Raw genomic sequence first — 23,647 nt, 5'->3', positions numbered from 1 at the left:
TTCTTTAGAAGAATATGCATTGTAATGGATATTTATGACAAGTAAAAACTGTGTACAATACAAGGAATTTAACCAAGCCCCTTGCATTTCATGAATAGTGTGGTTCCAATGAGAGAATGTACAAAAGAAAAAAAAAATTGTTTAAATGACAGCTTCACAGATGGCGCTGAGGGAACACAATTTTACTCTCTAGTGAAGTATGTGCAGTGATGAACATTTGTAGCTTGTTCAAATTGTGTGCCTGACCAGGATTTTAAACAAGTCTCTACTTTAGTTGTGCATTCCACATCCAAACATGTCTTAGTGATGGATTCATAGTTTCACTATTCCTTCCAAATTCTGTGGGATTAGCACTTGTAGAAAGCACACAGAAGAGAGTTTGATTCAGCCATACCTTCTGGAATGTTGTTGACATAATGCATTTTTACTCTTTGATGGGGCACCACCCACAAAAAACAGAAATCTTAGTTTGTGTAATTGTCTAGCACACAGTTCTGTTGTTGTTGTAGTCTTCAGTCTGAAGACTAATTTGATGCAGCTCTCTGTGGCAGTCTATCTTCATTCTGTTGAGGGCTGTACTAGGGTGATCCTGCATCATTGATAGATTGTGAAAGCTGTGCCCTCCTCTGGAACCCCCTCCCCCTCCCCCTCCCCCTCCCCCCCCCCCCACCCCACTCACCATAAAACAAATTTTCCTTACTTTTTTTTACAGATTTATCAAATTTTATAATTTTTTAAATATGTTTAATGAAAATTAAGCATTGTTGAAAAATATCCCTGGCATCAGTTACCATGCACAGGAATCTCTCATTTCATTTGTGCCTCAAATATGGTGGGGAGTTTGCTTGTCGAAATACCAATGGTTGTGAGGACATTACCCAGCTGCATTCCCCTGAGTTATTTGAACATTTGATTCAGTACAACCTCAAATTTCATGACAAAGTTACTAGCTCAGGAGGCTAGTAAACTAAATAAACCCTCTCCTTGCATTTGATTCCTCCACTGTCATGTCTCACTCCAGTCATCAGTTGGCAGAAATTTGGAAATACTGGAAGCCTTTGTACAAAGAGCATATATGCATCAGCATCTGCTCACCAACCTTTGAAAACCTAAAATATTGTGGTGAAGTAGCTGCAGTAACTGCATTGTCAGAAGCAAGTGAGCTGTGTAGGTGGCAGTTGTATGAACTGAGTGCACTGTTGTCTTTTTAACCATATTAACAATAGATGTCTGTTCAGTAATAGTCATTTTTTCATGATTCTACTAGGACAAAATGACACAGTAGAGATGGTACTGTGCATTTAGAGTTATAGGCCAAGGGTAAGGCTTCATCTCATAGGCAGAAGATAGGAGAGACAAGTGAATTAACATACCTCTCCTGAGTAATTCTTGAACCATCTTTCTTCATCATCATCATCATCATCATCATTTAAGACTGATTATGCCTTTTAGTGTTCAGTCTGGAGCATAGCCCCCTTATAAAATTCCTCCATGATCCCCTATTCAGTGCTAACATTGGTGCCTCTTCTGATGTTAAGCCTATTACTTCAAAATCATTCTTAACCAAATCCAGGTACCTTCTCCTTGGTCTACCCTGACTCCTCTTAACCTCTACTGCTGAACCCATGAGTCTCTTGGGTAACCTTGCTTCTCCCATGCGTGTAATATGACCCCACTATCTAAGCCTGTTCGCCCTGACTGCTACATCTATAGAGTTCATTCCCAGTTTTTCTTTGATTTCCTCATTGTGGACACCCTCCTGCTATTGTTCCCATCTACTAGTACCTGCAATCATCCTAGCTACTTTCATATCCGTAACCTCAACCTTATTGATAAGGTAACCTGAATCCACCCAGCTTTCACTCCCATACAACAAAGTTGGTCAAAAGATTGAACAGTGCACAGATAACTTAGTCTTGGTACTGACTTCCTTCTTGCAGAAGAGAGTAGATCATAGCTGAGCACTCACATCTTTCTTTCTTGAACTTTTTTTCATGTCAGTTTTGTGCTCCCTCTTTGCCTGCACCCTTTACAGTGGGCCTCTCTCACTATGTCCTCAGTATGGTCCTATCTCTGTGTAACTGTGAGAACTTACATCCACTTGAACGTGTTGAATATAGTCATTGACTTGGTCACCCTCTCTAACCCCTTTCATCATTCCTCATTCAGCCCTCCACTACAAAATGCACTTTTATTAGAAGCCTCTGGATGTGTCCCTTCAAATTAACAACTCTTTCATGTATATCTACATCTGCATTCAAGTACTTGGCAAAAGGGCTCATCAAACCACCTTCAAACTATTTCTCTATCATTCCACTCTCGAACAGCACACTAACAGCAAAATTAACACTTCACTCATTCAATCTGAGCTCTGCTTTATCTTATTTTCTTATATTTATCATTTCTTTCTTGTGCGTGTACATCAACAAAATATTTTTGTGTTTGGAGTAGAAAGTTGGTTTTAGAAATTTTCTGAAAAGAACTTGCTTCAACACAAAATATCTTTGTTGTAATGATTATCAGCCCAAGTCACAAATCATATCCATGAAACTCTCCCCCCTATTTTATGACAATACAATACAAGTTGCCCTTCTTTGAACTTTTTCAAAGTTCTCACTCAAACCTATTTGGAAAGGATTACATACAGTGCAGTGTTACTGTGCAAGAGAATGGACTAGTGTAGTGTAGGCAGTCTTTTTAGTAGATCTGTAGTGGCTTTTAAGTTTTCTGCTTGTAAAACACATTCATTAGTTTGCATTCCCCACAATGTATGTAATAGTTCCAGTGGAAGTTGTTTGTAATTGTAATCCTTAGATACATAATAGATTTGACAACCTTTAGATTTGTGTGGTTTACCATGTAACCAGAATTTAAAAGATTTGTTTTAGCACTCATGTGAATCATCTCTCGCTTTTATTATTGAAAGTCAATTGATTCTTTTTGCACCATAGCAGATATCTTATCTACATCATGTTGCAGGTTAAGGCTGCTTATGTCATAAAGCTCTTTTCTCCTCAGTTCAGTACATACCTAATCATTAATTATTTGATCTACCCACCTACACTTCAAAATTCTTCTGTTACATCACATTTTAAAAACTTATTATCTCCTCTTTTCTGTACTGTTTATCATCCCACATTCCACTTTCATATGAGGCTACACAGCAGACAAATACATAGTTTTAAATTGTCATACATTTTCATGTCTGGTATGTTAAAACATCTTACTTATACTTGTGCAGGTTGAGGCAACTAAGACAGGCCACTCCAAATACATCCAGTATAAAATAAATATATCAAGATGTGGTTTGCACTAAGTTATAGTGGACAATATGGTGAATTTCTTTATATTCAAAAATAATTTTAGTCAGCAAATTACAGCACTGACTTTGTTTTTTCTAATAGAACTATATACTTTTTTCTATGGCATTTTAAAAAAGCTTCTAAGAGAACTTCAATGACATAACATGTTCTTCAGGGGAAGAATATTCACATACTATGTTTGTGAATGTGAAACTATTTCATAATGTTTACCACAGCTGAACCCTCAATGACAGTGGGTGTTCCTCCAGACATACATTGTATTGTGAATATACAGACACTGTATAAAAAGAGACATTGTAGTCTCAATGATGAAAAATGACCTTCATTTTTTTTTTACTTTTGTGCTCACTATGAATATCTCAATAGCTTTATAAGCAAGTTATCTGATTGCTGCACAGCAAAGACAGACTGATGAGTTTCCAGCACACAGATAAACACAGGAAACCTACCTGAATTATGTGTTTTCTTACATTTGGCCTAATAGGTCAGAAATTTATGAAACCTCTTCTCGTGAGGGAGGGATAGTGGTCTGCTACAATGTCATCTAGATACTTCCTCTTATCCGTGTAACATGATGTTTAACTTAGCAGTGTTAGTCATTAGCATGAGACTGCTTTATAAAAAAAATGTCAGTAGTCTTATTTATATGAAATAATGTATCGACAACAATCATGCTGTGAAAATCATAATACTTGCCTTTAAACCACATAAAATTTTGTGTGACATTATATTTCACTTATTACTTTCTTAGACCAAACTTTATGGCTGCTAGAGTAAGAGCCCATAAGCTAGCTATTATCCCCATATTCATCAGATGTCTTGTGCATTACCATTGATCCAATTTCCTTACATTTACTTTTAATTGGGAAAATAAAACTCAGTTTAAGGGCTAAGAGTTTTTAGAAATTTAATATTAGAAATTTGTTTGGGCTACTGGAAGAGAGAAGAATTAGACTTTAACAACCTTTTAAGGCCATTAGAGGTAGAACACTAGCTCTGATGCATCACAGACCATCACCTGTAAATGGCTTCTTGTACATGTGAATTGCAAATTTCTACTGTTTGTACAAAAATTGTATAAAAATGCTATATGCAAAAAAAGATAATAAATAAATAAAAGGATAGGAATCAACAGTAGTCCTGTTCAAGGATCAACAGTGGCATTCACAGGGCCCGTGAGAATGTCTAGACGAGCATATGACTATATTCCTGAATATGAGCCCAGTATCTTAAACATTACACTATCTTACCTGATGGACTGCTATATGGAGTTACAATAGCAGCAGGGTCTTACTGGAAAGGTAATTGTCAGTTTTACTTGTTAGCACAAATTTTTTTCTCAATGTACACAATACAATTTCTGTTAGATGCTTTATGGGATGTAAATGTAGTTGTAGAATAATTGTTTCTAAAATTACTGTTTAAACGTTTTCCTACATGCCTAAATAGATTCATATCATGCCTAATATTCTGCATCCATGAAATGCATTTTTAAGTAGTAAACTGACTTTACAATTCCTTGCCCTTTTTTAACTTTGTCTATTATTTCAGGATCAGTCCATATGAATGGACAAACCCATACCCCTGCATTGAAGAACCAGAAACACTGGAGAACCAATTTACACTGAGTAACAGTTTATGGTTCACAATTGGAAGTCTGATGCAACAAGGCACAGAAATAGCACCAATGTAAGTTAAATGCCAATATATTTTCCTCAAAGTCATTAGAGTGTACAAAAGGTTTTATTGTGAGTATATGTATGTCTGTGTGTGTGTGTGTGTGTGTGTGTGTGTGTGTGTGTGTGTGTGTAGCCCTCTATAACTGGAAACTTAGTTTGATTGTGATCTCTCCCCTCCTTCATCTAAAGTTCCTTTACACAAAATGGAGATGTCAAATAGCCTGTGCAGTCAACTCATAATGGGTACACTTTAGTATAGTGCAGTGTATTTATTTGTCATTCATTCATTACACACACACACACACACACACACACACACACACACAGATATATATATGGTTGCTACTCTTCCCAGCTATGCAGCATATATATATATATATATATATATATATATATATATATATATATATATATATATATATATATATATATATATATATATATATATATATATATATATGTGCTGCATAGCTGGGAAGAGTAGCAACCACTTCAGGGCTGCATGATGTTCAAATGAAATATGTGTTTAGTGAGGAGAGGGGGCACCTGCATGGACAGGATTTACACCTATAGGTCTCCAGCTGCCATCACCTGCCACAGTGTGAAGGCATCTTAGGCATCATGGTACACAGGGTCCGTGAAATTTATGACCAAGAGACCTTGTGTTGTTAGAGTGTTCTTCTAATTGAGCTGATGTGTTTCTAAAATAAGAGTTGTATACCATCTCACTAGCAATCTGTGCATAGGACCCTTTAGCATCGAAGCATGTTGGATTTGGCAGTTTTGTAACCATTTTTTTGAATACCATATGCAAGAGTGTTAACTATGCTGCTACTCACTTAATCTCTCACATATTGTGTTTTGTAAATCCCATCATCAAGGAAAGCCTTCAGAGATGTGGAATAAGTCAAGTTATACCATGGTTCTGGGAGGAGTAAAGGTAACAACTTACCACGTAGTAGAGGCATTAATAAATCAATAGGCTCATAAACAAGACTGAAAAACATTGCTAAGCACTTGCTCATGTCCTTCAGTATTAAGCACAAATCAAGCATACACACACACATTCATACACACATTACATACAGAATAAACATACTCACACACATTTATACATCTGCATGGTTACGTTGTCTCAGAAGTCTGGCGTGATTTCCAATGCCTGCTCAGATCATCAGGATGATCCCAGAATCTCTACACTAAATGTATCTCGTGCTCCTATGGAACCTCTTCTCTTGTTGATCAATACTTCCAGTCCATTGCCAACGGCATAGCTTTCCATAGCAAAGTCACAAACCACTTCCTTCATCATCTTTCAACCATTTTGATCCCATTACCATCCAAATCCCTAGTCATAACTGTGATGCCCCCTGCCTATGCATCATCATCCCCCACTACTGAACACCTCTGCCTGCATCCTACTTATTCCAAGTCAGTCACTTCATTTCTTATACACCTTGCAAACTAAATCATTTTGTAAAACTTCTTCTCTTTGAGAGAAGTATATACAGACAAATTCACAACATATTCATGAGAACGCCCATGGCACACTCTTATGCCAACCTGTTTGTGAGCTATTGTAAATCTTCCTAACCCCCCCCCCCCCCCTCCAAGATTCCAAATCCCTTGTGTAGTTTGACTTCTTTTTGGTTCTACTTTAATGATGTGCACCCATTTCCAAGACACTATATCCTCATTCCTCTACAGCCGCAACACCTTCTCTCCCATCTGCTTCACTCGGTCCTCCTTGGCCTACAACACCACCTTCCTTAACATTGACCTATGCTTCTCCAAAGGCTTCATAAAAGCTTCTGTTCATATCAAGCCCACTATCCATCAACAGTGACTGCACTTTGATATCTACCACCTGCTTCACATTAATAATTGGCCAGCTGTTGATGGTTAGTTTGCAGTGACAAGCAGTGGCTTGTCCAGTACGCTGAAGGTCCAACCAAAGCTTTCACAGGTAGGCATTACCATCCAAATCTAGTCTGCAAACCATTATCCTGTGTCATATCCACACATGTCCCTAATTCTCTGACAATCACCATGAACCAGCTGCAAAGTAACAATCCCCCTCCCCACTGAGTCTCTTATCCTCCATATAACCACAGTCTGGAACAGCTTAACTATACCCTTTGCAAGGGCTTTGGCTACTTATTATTGTGCCTGGAAATGAGAAATATACCATGCATAATCTTTTACAGCTCTCCCAAAGTGGTATTTAGCCAATAATCCTACTTATAAAATATCCTGGTACATCCATATACAACATACAACTCATTGCCTTCTTTGCCATTTGAGTCATACCCCATGGAAGATGTAGGTGCAAGACCAGTCTTACACACCTACACAGTGCATCCTATTCCAGTACCATCACAGGTGTATCCTATTCCATCAGAGGCTGTGCCACTTGTGAAAGTAGTCATAGCATTTAGCAGATTTGATGTAACTTTTGTAGGGCCTCTAATGTGAGCATTACCAACAACAATTTCTCACTGGAATGAATGGCCAGCTCAAAGCTGTGGCTAAGAGCAGAATTGACCATCCAGCAGTGGAACATGCTGCTGAGCAAGTGTTCAGCTTCAGTGGTTGCTTCAAAATCGCCTCCCAACACCAGTTCTCTGCACTACATGGATGGTAATTGCCATTAAAATACATCCTTCCACCCAACAACCATTCTGGCATCCTTCTCCTCTAGTCCCTGTCCCACAACCATCTCCACTTGTATTAACAACCCCCCTCCCTCCACCCCACATCACTCAATCTACACTCACTCCTTCTTCTCCACAGTCTCCTTTTTCCTCTGTTGTCTCTCCCCTTTCCTGACCACTCCTCTATGGCACTGTATATAACAACAACTCCACCTGCCTGTGCCACATTCCTGTCCTGTGCATCTGCTACCTTTGCCTCCTGTGGATCAGCCATGTTCCCCATTAATGCTCCCTTCCCCTTCCTTGTACTCCTTGCTCACTCCATCCAATAGACCACCTCTTCTTAGTTAAAATGTTTCACCAGAACACTGTAGTTGGCCAGAGAACTGCAGCTGTGCTGGTGCATCAAAATGTATGTGTATTTATTTTGTACTAGTTTGCCCTGAAGTAGGACATCATTTGACAGTGTAGCAACATTTTTCAGTCAGACTGTTGTGTCTGTTGACCATTCAGCACCTCAGTTACATGATAAGCTGATAACTTGACTCCTCCCAACATTTATATTTCACATAGGATTTTTGGTTATCATCTCTAAGTCACACATTGGTAGGCAAAGGCAGCAATCTGAGGATGTTTCTGTAAAGTTCAAAACAAAAATTGTGACTAATGAAAATCTACTCTCAGTGATAAATATGAGAATTACTGTAATTGTATATATTTAGAATACAAAAAGATCTATAGGAATGTGCTGATTACTGCAAAAAATTCACTTAATGACAAAGTAATATATAAAGCAGAGAATAAAAGCAAAGTAGTCTGGGGTGTTATAAAAAAGGAAATGGGAACAGGCACCAAATGCAGAATAACATACTGCTAAGGGAGGGGGATAAAGTAATAAATGATCCACAACACTTAGCAAACTATGTAAATGAGCATTTTTCTAAGTATTGCAGAGAAATTACAAAAAAATTCCCAAAAACAAATACAACACCTGTAAATAATGTTGCACTAAATACAATGATGTTACTTCCAACCACAGAGAATGAAGCCAATAAAACTGTTCAAAAACTAAAAAATAGGAAGTCAGTAGGCTTAGATGAAGTACTAATTTGTGTACTGAAACAATGCATAGGGATTATACAAGGCCCCTTAACAAATATAATAAATGAACCCTTCACATCAGGGACATTTCCAGGGCAGTTAAAACAGGCAAGAGTTGTACCTTTGCTTAAGAAAGGTACTGCAGAAGACATAGAAAATTACCAGGCCCATCACCATGCTGTCACAATTCTCAAAAATAATAGGAGCAGTTATGAAAGACAGATTAATGTATTACCAGGATAAATATAATCTTTTAAGAGAATCACAGTTTGGTTTCCGAAGTGGCAAAAGTATGGAGTCAGCCATAGTAGAATTCACAAAAGTTGAACTTGATGCTCTTGATAAAGATGAGTGTGTCACAGGCATCTGTTTTGGATCTTTCTAAGGCCTTTGATTCAGTGAACCACAAGAGTCTTATTAAATAAATTAGAAGCATTAGGAATAAGAAGGATAGCTAATGACTGGTTTTGATCATACCTAGCAGATAGGGTACAAAGAGTAGACATAACACATACTTCAAATAGATCCAAACATTTACTAAATCATTATCAAAACCAAAATACAATAATATAGAGGTTCCACAAGGTAGCATATAAGGACCAATACTATTCCCGATATACATCAATGACTTTCCCAGTAGTGTTACTCATGGTGAAAAAATTCTCTTTGCTTATGACAGCAATATTGTAGTCACTGAGAAGACATCAGAACTCCTTGCAGAGAAAGCAAATTAAACTCTCAAGGAAGTTTATGATTGGTCAATAAGCAATAAAGTGATATTGAACATAAAGAAAACTAATGTCATGACTTCATTTTGAAGAGGAAAAATGACAATGTTAAATTACATGTAGATGGCACCTTTATAGACTGTGTAACAAATGCAAAATTTTGAGGAATGAATATAGATTCTCAGTTGAAGTGGTGTGAACACACAGATGTACTTGCAAACAAAATGTCATCAGCATGTTATGCCCTTAGAATCCTATCATCAGTGTGTAACATGCAGTGTCTTTTAGTTACATACTATTCATAAGTACACTCAATTCTTAGCTATGGCTTTCTCTTTTGGGGAACAAATCCACAAAATATGAACACAATTTTCAAACTCCAGAAAGAGCCATAAGAATAATAACAAAAAATAGAAGTCAAGCTCATTGTAAAGATCTGTTCAAAACACTGGAGATTTTAACTGCTCCATATGAATACATTTACCAGTCAGTTGTACACATCAAAAATGACATTGGTAATTACTGCACAAGCAGCTCTGTCCATGACCATGGAACTCATCTTACATTTACCAAGAAGAAATAAACAAAAAACTCAAAACAGCATTTTCTATCAAGGAATAAAACTGTACAATAAATTACCAAAAGAGATTAAAGAAATTACAAAAATGCACTTATTTAAGAAAGCAGCTAAAAATACCTATTATGCAACACATTTTATACATTGAAGGATTACTTTGATAAAACAGAATAGGTAAAAAAAAGTTATACAAATAAATTATAATAATGATTATAAAACACCCAACATTCCATTTCCTTTTCTAGAAGTACTTACCCCCAAGCTATGCATAACACAATACTATCACCTCTTCCTCTTTTTGAGCTCAACATCTCGCTCATTATAGAGGGACGCTGACTCAGTTTTTCAGGATAGCAAATGGGAAGTTACAGTACAGAAAATGGGCCAGAGATCACCAGCGTGTGTGTCTTTGTGTGTGTAGTGAGTGAATTGTTATGAAACGATGTGTGTATAGTATGTGCAGTGACTGATAATGAGATATGAGTGAACAGTGTGGTATTACCTTATTTAACAAGTTATTTTAAAAAAAGTATTGTATACTAGGAGTATATCTAATGATTGTGTCCTACTAGAAGTCTGTAAATGTATGTGTATATGAATTAGCTTATTTTAAATTGGTCTAAACTTGTAAATACCTCAACATGCCTTATATCTTTGTAAAAAGAGATCTATGGATGAATAAAGCTACTACTACTACTACTACTACTACTACTACTATTACTTCTACTTTATATATAAGAAATGAAAGAAAGGTGCATGGATCATAAACATCATACATACAGAGAATAATCAACATTGTGAGCAGTCAAAAAACAATGTTTCTTCATAGTGCTTAGCATGAACTATGAAGGCATCAAGGTGTTACAACAGCCCAGCACAAACAGGAATGACATCCTAAAAGAATCTGTGGGACTTCATCTATATGAAGTGCTTGTAAATAGGGACAGCAGTTTTCTACTATGTAAATCATAGAATGTCAATTTGGAATGAAGATCCATTCACACCAAACCATCTAAAGAGCTAGGATGATATTGCAATAACTTATTTCCTTCCTCCCAGCAGCATTCAGCACACTGCAGTGGTGTAATGATGAGTGAGAACTGTGGCTGAATTCCTCCCCACTTTGCCAGTGAAACTATGCCTGGCTATAGAGAATTCAGGGAAGATAACAGGAGGGATATTAACAAGGCCATGGCTCAACATCAATAATGCACTGGTCCACCTCTGGCCCTTAAAAAAAAAAGCAGCTGTTTGGTTTGGCATTGTGTTGGATTGCTCGTGAGAGATATCATGCCAAATTCTGCCCAGCCAGCATATTAGATCACCAAAAACCTAAGCTAATCAGAGGATCCTACCCATAATACTCCAAAAGTTCTCAACTGAGGAGGGATCTGGTGATCTTTCTGATTATGTAGGGTTTGGCAAGCATGAATACAAACAGTGGAAACTCTCACCATGTGAGAGTGGGCATTATGTTGCTGAAATGTAAGCCCCAGGTGCTTTCCCATGAAGGGCAACAAAACAGGATGCAGAACATCCTGTAGTGGTATCTATGTGCTGTATAGGTGCAGCAGATGACAATCAAAGAGGTTCTGCTATAAAATGAAATGGCACCTCAGACTATAACTTGTGGTTGTCAGGCCTAATGGCAGCCGATGTCATTGCTGATCATTGGGGTGCAGTTCAAAGTGGGACTCATTAATGAAGACAATTGTACTCCAGTCAATGAGATTCCAGGTCAAAGACATGTCTGGAGATGCCTCAGACAACCTGACTGTTACCTTCCATACAGTCCAACAAACAGGAATGATGGTCTGGGATGCTATTTCTTTTCATAGGAGAACCCTTGTGGTTGCCATCTGTGGCAGCCTTACAGCACAGCAGTACATCAATGATATTGTGCATCCATTTTTGTTGTCTTTTATGGCAAGCTATCCTGGGCTTACAGTCTAGTGAGATAATGTGAATGTTTTTATTGCTCATCTTTGTGCTTACCAAATCCTATCTTGGCCAGCAAGGTCACCAGATCTCTCCCCATTTGAGAAAATTTGAAGAATTGGAGCATTATGAGCAGTGCCCTGCAACCAGCTCAGGATTTTGAGAGCCTGATGCATCAACTGGGCAGAATTTGGCATGATATCCCTCTAGAGGACATCCAACAACTCCGTCAATCAATGCTAAGCTGAATAACTGCTTTCATATGGGACAGAGCTGGACCAATGCATTATTGACTTACTCAATTTGTGAAGCTCTTTCTTGTGAATAAATCATACAATTTTTCTGAAAGTGTAATCATTCATTTGTCTGTACATTTAGATGACATCTATCAATTTCCATCCCATTCAGATAATTCCTTCATTTTGCATTAATTTCCCTTCCATCCCCTTCTACCTTAGTGTGTATTTTAATGTTAAATTTGACATTAAGAAGTTCTCTTCATGTATGCAACCCTCCAACCCAAAAACAACTGTACCAAGAGAAAACAATAAGGACAATGCTCATACATGGTACAAAATGCCCCATTAAATTAGAAATCTTTGGTGGCATTGCAAAACTGAGAAACTCCAGGAGACTAAAAAACCATTATAAATTATGGTACATAAATAAAATTCTGTACTTCTGTCAGAGATTATGCTACATTGCCTTAACAGTGATTTTGTTTTGATCAGTAACTATATAAAATTATAGTATAATGATTTATTTATGAAAGAATATATAATTATCTGTGTGTATCCTTTGTACTTACAGTGCTGTGTCAACGAGAATGGTTGCTGGTATATGGTGGTTTTTCACTCTTATCATGGTTTCATCATACACAGCAAATCTGGCAGCCTTCCTTACAGTTGAAAGCATGTATCAACCAATAAAAAATGTCAAAGATTTAGCAGACCAGAACACAATCAAATATGGAGCAAAGAGAGGTGGCTCTACACTAAATTTCTTCAGAGTATGTAAAGAGTTCTTCCTTAATGTGCTATTGAAATTGCTATGAAATTCAGAAGAAAACTATTAGATCAAACATTTTGTATTAAAAGTAGTTGTAGTGGTAGAAGGAATATCTGCTTCATTATCTTCTTCATTAAGTGGTAAGGAGTTTGGCAATACTGTATTTCAGTCTCGCTGGAAATATCCCATCTGATAATAATATATTGCCCAATCATGTCCTGCATTATACTGCCACAATTGGCATCTGCAGCAGTATATTTCTGTCTATTGCCTTGTGTCCAAAGCTATAGCATTCTTCTAGAAGACCCAAATGAACTGAGAGCTTATTATTACTTACTATGTGACATTTTCTTTTGCTGCTAATTCTTTTAACTAGAAATGGTACTGTTAACAACAAAATAAAAATATTCCTGTTCTTAGGTATATAATAAACAACAAGTATCTTATACATACCTCATGCTAAGACCATTGTGCAATATAAGTAGTACGTTGTCAGAAGAGAGTGTATGTTCCATGTTTCCTGCGTACAAAGTTCTGTTGCAGTACAGATAACAGGTGTGTCAAAGTGTGCAAGTGCAATATTGCAGTAACTGGAAATGTACTTCAAACCTGAAATACATGGGACAGGATGATTCTTGTGGGCAAAACATCTAAATTACATATGGATTAACCATTAAATTCTGGCAGTATATGGACCAAATGCGATGTTACGTACAGCCATGGTGAAATGATGCCAACAGTTTGATAAAGGATGCACAGATGTGGGTGATGCTGATTAGGAAGTAAGGCCATTGACACTGACCATAGACATCAATGTCCAGGAAATTGAGGAACTTATTTGCAGAAATTGCAGAGTGTCTGTTGTGGACATTTCTCGGCAGGTGAGCATCTCAATAGGCAGCTCTCATTCAATCATCAGAATTTGTCTGTAGTATTGAAAATTGTGCTCATGCTGGGTTCCACATTCACTTTCACCAGCACATAGAGGATAAAAAGTCTATAGTGTCTCTGGACTTCCTTGAGCAATACCCCATGTAAGATAATGATTTCCTAAGCCACATCATTATGGGCAATGAGGCATATGCCCATCATTTCATATCTGCAACACAGAGTGTGTCTATAAGAATGGAGACACACCTCCTCACCTCTTTGGAAGAAATGAAACTTTATGTTATCAGCAGGAAGGCCATAAGTAGAGTTTTCTTTGGCTGTGGATGAGTTAATGGCAAAGAAAACAACCATTAATGCCAGTTCACAATGTGCAATGCTGACATCATAGCACATCATAAGGAACAAGAGATGTGGACATTCAAACAAACACTTTGTTCTCCTGAATGGCAATGCAATATCCCACAAAGTACCCACAACATAAGCATTACATCAACATTTTTAATTGGAGGTATCGAAACATCCACTACACAGTCCAGATCTTGTGTGATGCGATTTCCAACTTTTTGACAGGCTGAAAGAACATTTGGGCAGCAAGGAGATTTTTCAGTGATGAGGACATTCACACAGTAGTTCTTGAGTGACACTATGATGAAGGAGTGGATTTCTTTCATCAAGCATCTGAACAGTTGGTGGAATCTTCTGAACATTGCTACAGGGACTTAGTGACTATGTTGAAAAATTGTGTCATGTATCTGAGCCACTTTGAAGTGTAGTGCAGCATTCACTAAAAATTACTTGGCCTACTATAATAACATTAACTTACTTTTTGAAGTCCCCTTATATGTAAATTTTGTTAATAAAGGAGGAGGAGTTGGACATTAATAAATTCTTTAAGCTCCTGTTAAACTGAACTTTTTTAATATTTAAACTGCTGCAAATATGTGTTTCTAAATAATGGACACTTTTCAGGACTGAAGTAAATTATTTAAAATCTCTGTGAAAATTGCTCTTATTTCTAATATTGATTGCAAGAACTGAGTGGCTGGTTTGGAAAAGATTCTATTACCTGTTATGAATTTCAGTGAGGAATAAATCTACTGGGAAGCACTATTTAGTATTCCAAATTCTTTGAATTTGTCTCTTATGGACATTTTTGACTTCACACTACTAATAATTCATCTTCATCTACATCTATACAGATACTCTAGCAGCCACTGTATGGTGTGTGGCAGAGGGTAACCTGTACCGCTATTAGTCATTTCCTTTCCTGTTCCACTTGCAAATATAGCGAGGGAGAAATGACTATCTATACGTCTCTCTATGAGCACTGATTTCTCATATCTTATCTTCAAGTTCCTTACGTGCAATGTACATAGGACACAGTAGAATTATTCTGCTATCAGCTACAAATGCCGATTCTCTGAATTTTATCAATAGTATTCCTCAAAAAGAATGTCATCTTCCCTCCAGGGATTCCTGTTTGAGTTGCTGAAGCATCTCTGTAACATTTGTATGATGTTGTAACCTATCAGTAACAAATCTAGCTGCCTGCCTCTTAATTGTTTCAGTGTCTTCCATTAATCTGGAAGTGTATGGATCACAAACACTTGAGCAGCACTCAAGAATAGGTTGTACTCTCATTCTATATGCTGTCTCGTTTACATATGAATCACACTTTCCTAAAATGCTCCCCATAAACCAAAGTTGACCACTCGCCTTCCCTTCCACAGTCCTCACATGCTCATTCCATTTCATATCACTTTGCAAAATTACACCCAGGTATTTAAATTATGTGACTGAGTCAAGCAGGACACTACTAATGGTGTATCCAAACATTAAGGGTTTGTTTTTCTCACTCATCTGCATAAACTTACATTGCATACTTTTGGACTGAGAAAATTTTTGCTTGACTTGGTGTGTTACCCCAAAAAGTGATCCAATATGACACTGTTGGGTAAAAGCAAATGAATTAAGTTATTTTTTATTTTTATTTTATTTTTATGTCACACTTGTCTTAGAACAACTACATTGAAAATAACAAGATATTTAGGCGCTTTATCAGTTCTGTGATGTGGTACCCTGAGTTAAATGTATTATCAAGCTGTAATCCCAAGGATTAAACACTATCAACAGCTTCTATCTGTGGACATGGGGCTGGGAAGGAGGGAAGACCTGTTACACATGATCATCATCATCATCACTGAACTGCATATGATGTATATTTTCAAAATTTAGTGACTCAGAATTTTTGAGGAAGCATTTATTGATTTATTCCAATGTAATTCAATTTCTTTGCAGCTGTATTCTTTACTGTATTTAGATAATTGTCACATAAATGTACTATTGATTTCAAAATAATGTTATCTATTTTAATATCATAACAATGTTCTCTATATTCAAGTACCTATGTAACACAAAGCACACATGTCATCATCAACATTACACTCATCATATAACTACAGATAACATCAGTTGTGGGATATGTGTAAAATGTTACCAACTATATTAAATCCTACTTAGGATATATCTATCTGCCAGGATATCTCCATCAAACACATCTCTGAGTTTATAAAATTATTTTGATTGTATTTATCATTTATCAAAGTGAGGAAAGGGATGGAGAATATAATCTTAGAATTCCAATATCTAAATCAGTTGAAATTTGTATTTACGGATCTCCTATGCTGTACAAAGTTGTACAAGCTTCTGTAACTGATGCGACTGCCTGCCAGCAACAGCTAGTAACTGCATTAGTGGATATACCTAGTGGTGCATGTATTAATCAAAGCCAAACTTCAGTACTTTGTAAGGAACCAGATATTCACTATTAGGAGATTTAAATTGTCCCACACTGGATAAGCAGATACATATTCATTACTTTAATGATTCATACAATCATAAATGACAAGTATAACTTGTAGTGATATGTATAATCTTAATGATCATAATTGCTGGGGGTCCACAGGTATGTCTACAATCTCTAAAGGGGAAGCATTAGATTCAGTGCATAGAGAGGCAGAAATAACATATTCCATGGCTTATAACGATTTATACTATTAAGAAGCATCTACTGTAAATGGTACTCTCCATGCATATATCTAAATTATTTAAATGTGATAACTAGATGCCTATTGGGCATGCTATGCTTTGTGAATTGTTCTGTACCTGTCCCTTGATGAAAGGAGGCACCTGCATTGCATCTGACATACAGCTGGATACTTCTTGTCAGAAACTCCCTACTCTCTGCATCAAAATTAAAATGGCATACTTGCTTCTTTCTAAAAAAAAGAGCATAGCTCATTTTTATACCATAAGTAGGTTTTATGCAATTGTCAGTATTTTAAACAAATCCCACATTTGTTGTAATCCATAATTATTTTATTTAACTATTATGTATACTTGACCAGTTTCAATAGTTACATGATGGATGTAATGTAGAGGATCACAAATGTGTTTTATATTACATAGGTAACTGAAGATGAGAATTGTCTTGAAATTGACAGTACATATGTGAGATAAACAACAAAATTTAAAAAAAAATACAGCTACAAGGAAATTTAGTTTCATTGGAATAAATAAATAACAGCTACATTATATGGATATTCCATATGTATCAAACTCCACAGAAGAAAAACAACAAAAAAATTCATTAATGTCCACAGAAATTACATTCACCAATTTTTCTAAAACTATACTTGTCTTGCTACTTATTTCAATGTTTGTATCATCTGCAAACAAAACAAACTTAGTAACTGGTAATGTTACTGACATTAATGATAATAATAATAATAATAATAATGTCATATGGTGCAACAGCCTGGTGCTAGTCATTCAGCTGAATACCATTTCATAGACTTAACTGTCCCTGAGCCAATGGAACCCAGTGTTCCCAGACAGTCACCCATCCAAGTATTAACCAGGCCTGACATTGCTTAACTTTGGTGAACGAGTAAGAAAAAGTTTATCCAGTGGGGCAAAACCATTGGCATATTACTGATAAAAGGTCATAGTACATTTATATCTACACATATATCTATACTATCTAACTACTGTGAAGTTTATGGTAGATGTTACTTCCCTTTGTACCAGTTATTAGGCCTTCTAACTGTTTCATTCATTTATGGACCATGGTAAGAAAGATTACTTAAATTGCCTAAATGCACACAGCAACTTATCTTGTCGTCATGACCCCAATGGGAATAATACATAGGAGGTTATAATATACTCCCTGATTCATCAGTTATGCTGGTTCTTGATACATTTTAATTACTCTCTGAAGACAAGGTACTTAGCCGGTGTCATTTTTTTATTACAAAAGGGCCTCTCCACAGAGTATGCTATTCTTCTGTTCCTGACCCAGATAACAAAAAATTGTCCTCTGGTACATTTTGTGACTTGTTGAAGTTTTGACATAGATCTTTCAATGCTCTGTTAAATTCTTTAAGCAGTCTCTCATCTCCCATTTCATCTTCATCAAAGTCATCTTCCATTTCCATAATATTGCCCTTAACTACATCACCACTATATAAACCCTCTATATACTCCTTCCACCTTTTTACTTTCCCTTCTTCACTTAGGACCTTCTCCAAAGGTCTCTTTTATTTTCATGTAGGCAGTATCTGTCTTACTCCTAGTGACACATGCTTCTGTGTGCTTACATTTATCCGCTAGCCATCCCTGCTTAGCCATTTTGCGCTTCCTATAAATCTCATTTTTGAGAATTTGTATTTCTTTTCAACTGCTTCATTTATTACATTTTTATGTTTTCTCCTTTCATCAATTAAATTCAATATTTCTTCTGTTACCCAAGGATTTCTATTAGCCCTTGTCTTTTTACCTACTTGATTCTCTGCTGCCTTCACTATTTCATCTCTCAAAGCTACCCATTCCTCTTGTACTGTATTTCTTTCCCCTCTTCTTGTTAATCATCCCCTAACACTCTCTCTGAAACTCTCTACAACCTCTGGTTCTTTCAGCTTATGCAGGTCCCATATCCTTCAATTCCCACATTTTTGCAGTTTCTTCAGTTTCAATCTACAGTTCATAACTAATAAACCATGGTCAGAGTCCATGTCTGCCCCTTGGAAACATCTTACAATTTAAAATCTGGTTCCTAAATCTCTGTCTCACCATTATATAATCTATCTTAAACCTTCCAGTGTTTCTCCCCTCTTCCATGTATGGAACCTTCTTTCAAGATTCTTAAACCACGTGTTAGCTATGATTAAGTTATGTTCTGTGCAAAATTCTACTAGGCAGCTTTCCTTTCATTCCTTACTCCCAATCCATATTCACTTACTGCTTTTCTTTCTCTTCCTTTTCCTACAATCACATTTGAATCCCCCATGAGTACTAAATTTTTGCCTCACTTAACTATCTGAATAATTTCTTTTATCACATCATACCTTTTTTCAACAACTTCATCATATGCGGAGCTAGTTGGCATATAAACTTGTACTGCTGTGGTAGGTGTAATCTTTTTGTCTATCTTGGCTACAATAAAGCATTCACTATGCTGTTTGTATTAGTTTATCTGCATTCCTATTTTTTTCTTCATTCCCGCATTACCATTATTTGATTTTGTTTATAGCCCCGTATTCACCTGACCAGTAGTCTTGCTCCTCCTGCCACCGAATTTCACTAATCACCACTAAATCTAACTGGAACCTATCCATTTCTGTTTTTAAATTTTGGAACCTACCTGCTGGATTTAGGGATCTGACATTCCACTGTCCAATCCATAGAACGCCAGTTTTCTTTCTCCTAATAACGACGTCCTTCTGAGTAGTACCCACCTGGAGACCCCAATGGGGGACTATTTTACCTCCACAATATTTCACCCAAGAGGATGTCATCATCATTTAACCATACAGTAAAGCTGCATGCCCTCAGGAAATATTACGCCTGTAGTTTCCCCTTGCTTTCAGCCATTCACAGTACCAGCACAGCAAGGCTGTTTTGGATGATGTTTCAAGGCCAGATCAGTCAATCATCCAGGCTGTTGCCCCTGCAGCTACTGAAAAGACTGCTGCCCCTCTTTAGGCAACATGTGTTTGTCTGGCCTCTCAACAGATACGCCTCCATTGTGGTTGCACCTATGGTACGGCTGTCTGTAACACTTTGGCACATAAGGCTCCCCGCCAATGGCAGGTTCCATGGTTCAGGGGGGGATGGCTACAATAGACTAATAATTATCATACATGTCTCAGAGTATTGTACATTTATATGTTTAGTAATAAGCTTGTCATCATATTTTAAATGCAAATATGTTTTAGTTTTAGACTTATTCCACACCTCTGAGGATTATTTCATTTAGGATGTGTGAAATGGTAATTAGCATACATTTTTATATGTATTATGATTATGACATGTTGTACTTCTTGAGGAATTCAATATTATTGCTTCATGGAACAAAAAGTGTGAAAAGTATGTGCAATCTAATAGAACAGTAGTATTGATAAAGAATGAATAACACACAGGATGAAAGGGTCTTCTATTGAGAAGAGACAGCTCTGCCAAATTGAGATATTGAGAGTTGAATCTCCATTACCACGTCTATTGTAAAAATCCTTCATTGTGTCATCATAAAAGTGAAACTCAGGCACTATATTAAAAAAATAAAGCACTCCAAGAAACTGACAAAGTAATTTGCAATATTCTTAAACAAGAAACATACAACCGAGAGAAACTGAGCTGCCAGAAAATTTGAGACTTTAAAATCATTGGCCACTTCTTCATAGTGGCAGCAAACATTGTACCCACAAATAAACAACCAAATACAGATGTATCAGATTTATACCATTTAGATTAGATTTACTTGTGAAGACACTGTATCTTCCACCATTAAACATAATGTCAAAGATACAGCTTCTAAGGAAATTAGAAATGTGTTTGTGTCACTAATAAGTGGTAATTCTGTTGGCTTTGGTGGTGTTTCTAGCAAAATATTAAAATCTGGTCCTGATTCAATAGGATTATCCTTAAACTACATTTGTAATCAATCAATGATCCTGGCTGTATTTATTGATGTACTACTTAAATACACTATAGTAACACTCATCTCTAAAACTGTAGCTAAGCAAACCACCTCTATTTACAGATCTCTCTCACTTCATCCAGTCTATTCAGAAGAGTTTGAGAAACAGGCCAATGAGAGAGTATGGCTTCATTTAACTGAGCAGAAGATCTTCATTATCTCAAAGTTTGACTTTTGTAAAAGTGTCTCCACAGAGAAGGCAATGGAAGACATTACAATTGAAGTTCTGATAGAAGGGAAATAAATAATTATCCTGTTGCTCTATTTTGTGAGCATGTCAAAACTTTTCAATGTATGAATCACATAATTCTAATTGACAAACTAAAATATGATAACATTAATTTCAACAGTCTTGCAAGGGTGGGGATTTACCTCCATAACAGAAAATCAAGTTGGTTTCATTGACAGACTCTGCCACAGGCCAGAAACTAACCTCAGAATAAAGGAAAACAGTGTGTACTTGTCCCAGTCTTGCTCTTAGCTTCTGTGTCTTATAACCCAATGACTTTAAAGGGTGATTCAGTAACTAATATTTGCTAATGACATTAGTGTACTAATCAAGGGTGCATTCTTAGCAAGCACAGCTCAGATTGGTACTGTTTCCTACCAGCTAACATTGTCAAGTCCTTGGTGTTTCATACCCCAACATCTTGGTAAAATAGTCAAAAACTGTGTTCAAGGATAATGAAAATGATGTGCACTGGTCAGCTTTTACAGTTAAGTGGTTCGTTCCACATTTTTTAACACTGCAAATGCAAGAACAGGTCCAGTTTCCCATTCAAATGTCTTATATAGGTGGAAATCTCCACATTTCTATTTCCGTACATAACCTTTGTAATGCTGTCTCAGTGGAGTAACATAATCATCAGTGAACACTTTGCACAGTGGTAGCATGATGAATAGAACAGTGCACACAATAATGTTTTCAATTAAGTCATATAACTGAAACAGTCAATGTGTAAAATAATCATTGCACAAATCCAGATATAAGGTGGTAGTTGTTTGGACACATACTTTCATGGATATGTAATACTGTCAGATAGATGTTATGTAATGGTTGCCAGTCACAGACTTTCCACTACATAGAAGTTGCCCAAGTTAATTCTGACTACAGACGTTAATGTAAGAGGTGTTAGCACTATGATGGCTAGATAGGTTGTACACATATGCTTTGTGATTGCTAGCATTCCTTGGACTCTTCCAGAGATGTTAGTATATTCACATTTGAGCAATGACAGACTGGTTTTTTTTTTGTTTTTTTTTGAGGGGGTGGGGGGTGGGGGGGGGGGGGGAGGGTTGGCTTTTTAAAGACTGATGTACATACAAATTCCTATTTTGGAAATTACATAATTGTTTGAAAAACTGCTACGTTAAATTTTGCTAATCCAAATTGACTATATGCTATGGCAGAAATATGTTTTATGAAATATGTTATTGGTTAGGAAGTTAGAAACATTTATAGATCCATTTATGCATCTGTGTTGGAAATAACCTGTTTATGAGTATGGTTGCTATTTTGAAAAATATTTAATATTATTATAAATAATGCAAATTCTTAACTAGTGACTTAATCAGTTAGTAAAGGATGTCATCTTCCTCATAACTATTTTGACAACAACAGTATAAGGTTGAAGTCTGGAACCTAACAAGCATAGACTCAAAATCTTCAATGGAAAATTACAATGGTTTGGAACTTAGTCATTAATTATTTCATAAGTTAATTAGTTTTATGGAAACTGGAATATGTTTTTGAAAAGTTGGACTGCCTGTATTTTTAATGGTGTATGTTAATTTATTTAAATATACTGATTGGTTCATTTAATATTTCTCAACACAAACTATGGCACCATTTTCAATTAGGCCCAGCTTTTGATCTGTAAAGCTCTCATGAAAGCTACAGACATGAGAAGAATCAGCCCATTGACTGTAATGCCTTGAATAATAAATCTAAATGGGGAAGAGCTTAGTTAAGGTTCTGAAATATCTGAATACCTACCACTTGTATACTGCTTTAGAAAATGTACAGTATTTGAAAAATAAGTAAAAGAAAAAAGTTATTATCAGAACTCAAAGTCATAACAATTGGAGTAGTTCCAGCTTGTTATGTCTTAAAATGGCAACTGAAAAAGCCCAAAAGTTTTTCTTCATCTCACAAACACTCATATTATGATCTGCTAGTATTCGTAGCAGACATAATGGTCATATTCTAAGTGAAATACCCTGTCTAACATTCCTTGGGGTACAGTTGGATAACAAGATAAAATGTAGTCAATGCCCAGGAAAACTAACTAAGAAACACAGTTCACACATCTTGCCCCTAGAAGCACCTCTCATTGTGCTGATAAAAAGGCAAGAGTGTTGGCTTATTTTGGATATTTTCGTACCTTGTTGTCATATGGAACTCTCTTGTGAAGCAGTACATGTAGAGTATATGCAGTGAGAAGTGTTCATTCAAGAGAAATTAGCAGTAAGCACATTTTGTGAAGTATATAACTATATATGTTGTAGAAACCCTTTGTAAAGGTCTGGGAATTTTTAAACTCACTGGCCAATACATTTAATTCATAATCGTTTTTTGTTGCTGGCAATAAAAAACACCTTCAGCTGAACTGAGATGCACACAATCACACAAAAAGACACAAAAACATGTTTTATGTATACTTTGCCTCCTTGTCTGGCATTCGGAGTGGAATTATCTACTCTGGTGCAAAG

General features: G+C 36.4%; 1 protein-coding gene across 3 annotated transcripts in view; it reads left to right on the top strand.

Annotated features, from left to right (window-relative positions):
* The window catches only part of LOC126470105 (glutamate receptor ionotropic, kainate 2-like), a 522,028-nt gene that overhangs the window by 432,194 nt on the left and 66,187 nt on the right, over positions 1-23,647 (top strand). For all 3 annotated transcript variants that reach the window (XM_050097682.1, XM_050097680.1, XM_050097681.1), the window contains exons 13-14: positions 4,875-5,012; positions 12,811-13,009. In XM_050097682.1, the coding sequence (XP_049953639.1) occupies positions 4,875-5,012; positions 12,811-13,009 (337 nt within the window). The remainder of the gene's footprint in view (positions 1-4,874; positions 5,013-12,810; positions 13,010-23,647) is intronic.

This window comes from Schistocerca serialis, chromosome 3 (assembly GCF_023864345.2).
Source record: "Schistocerca serialis cubense isolate TAMUIC-IGC-003099 chromosome 3, iqSchSeri2.2, whole genome shotgun sequence".
Classification (NCBI taxonomy): Eukaryota; Metazoa; Arthropoda; class Insecta; order Orthoptera; family Acrididae; genus Schistocerca; species Schistocerca serialis.
Note: the sequence above shows the minus strand (reverse complement) of the source record. Positions and strands in the feature narration are given on the sequence as shown.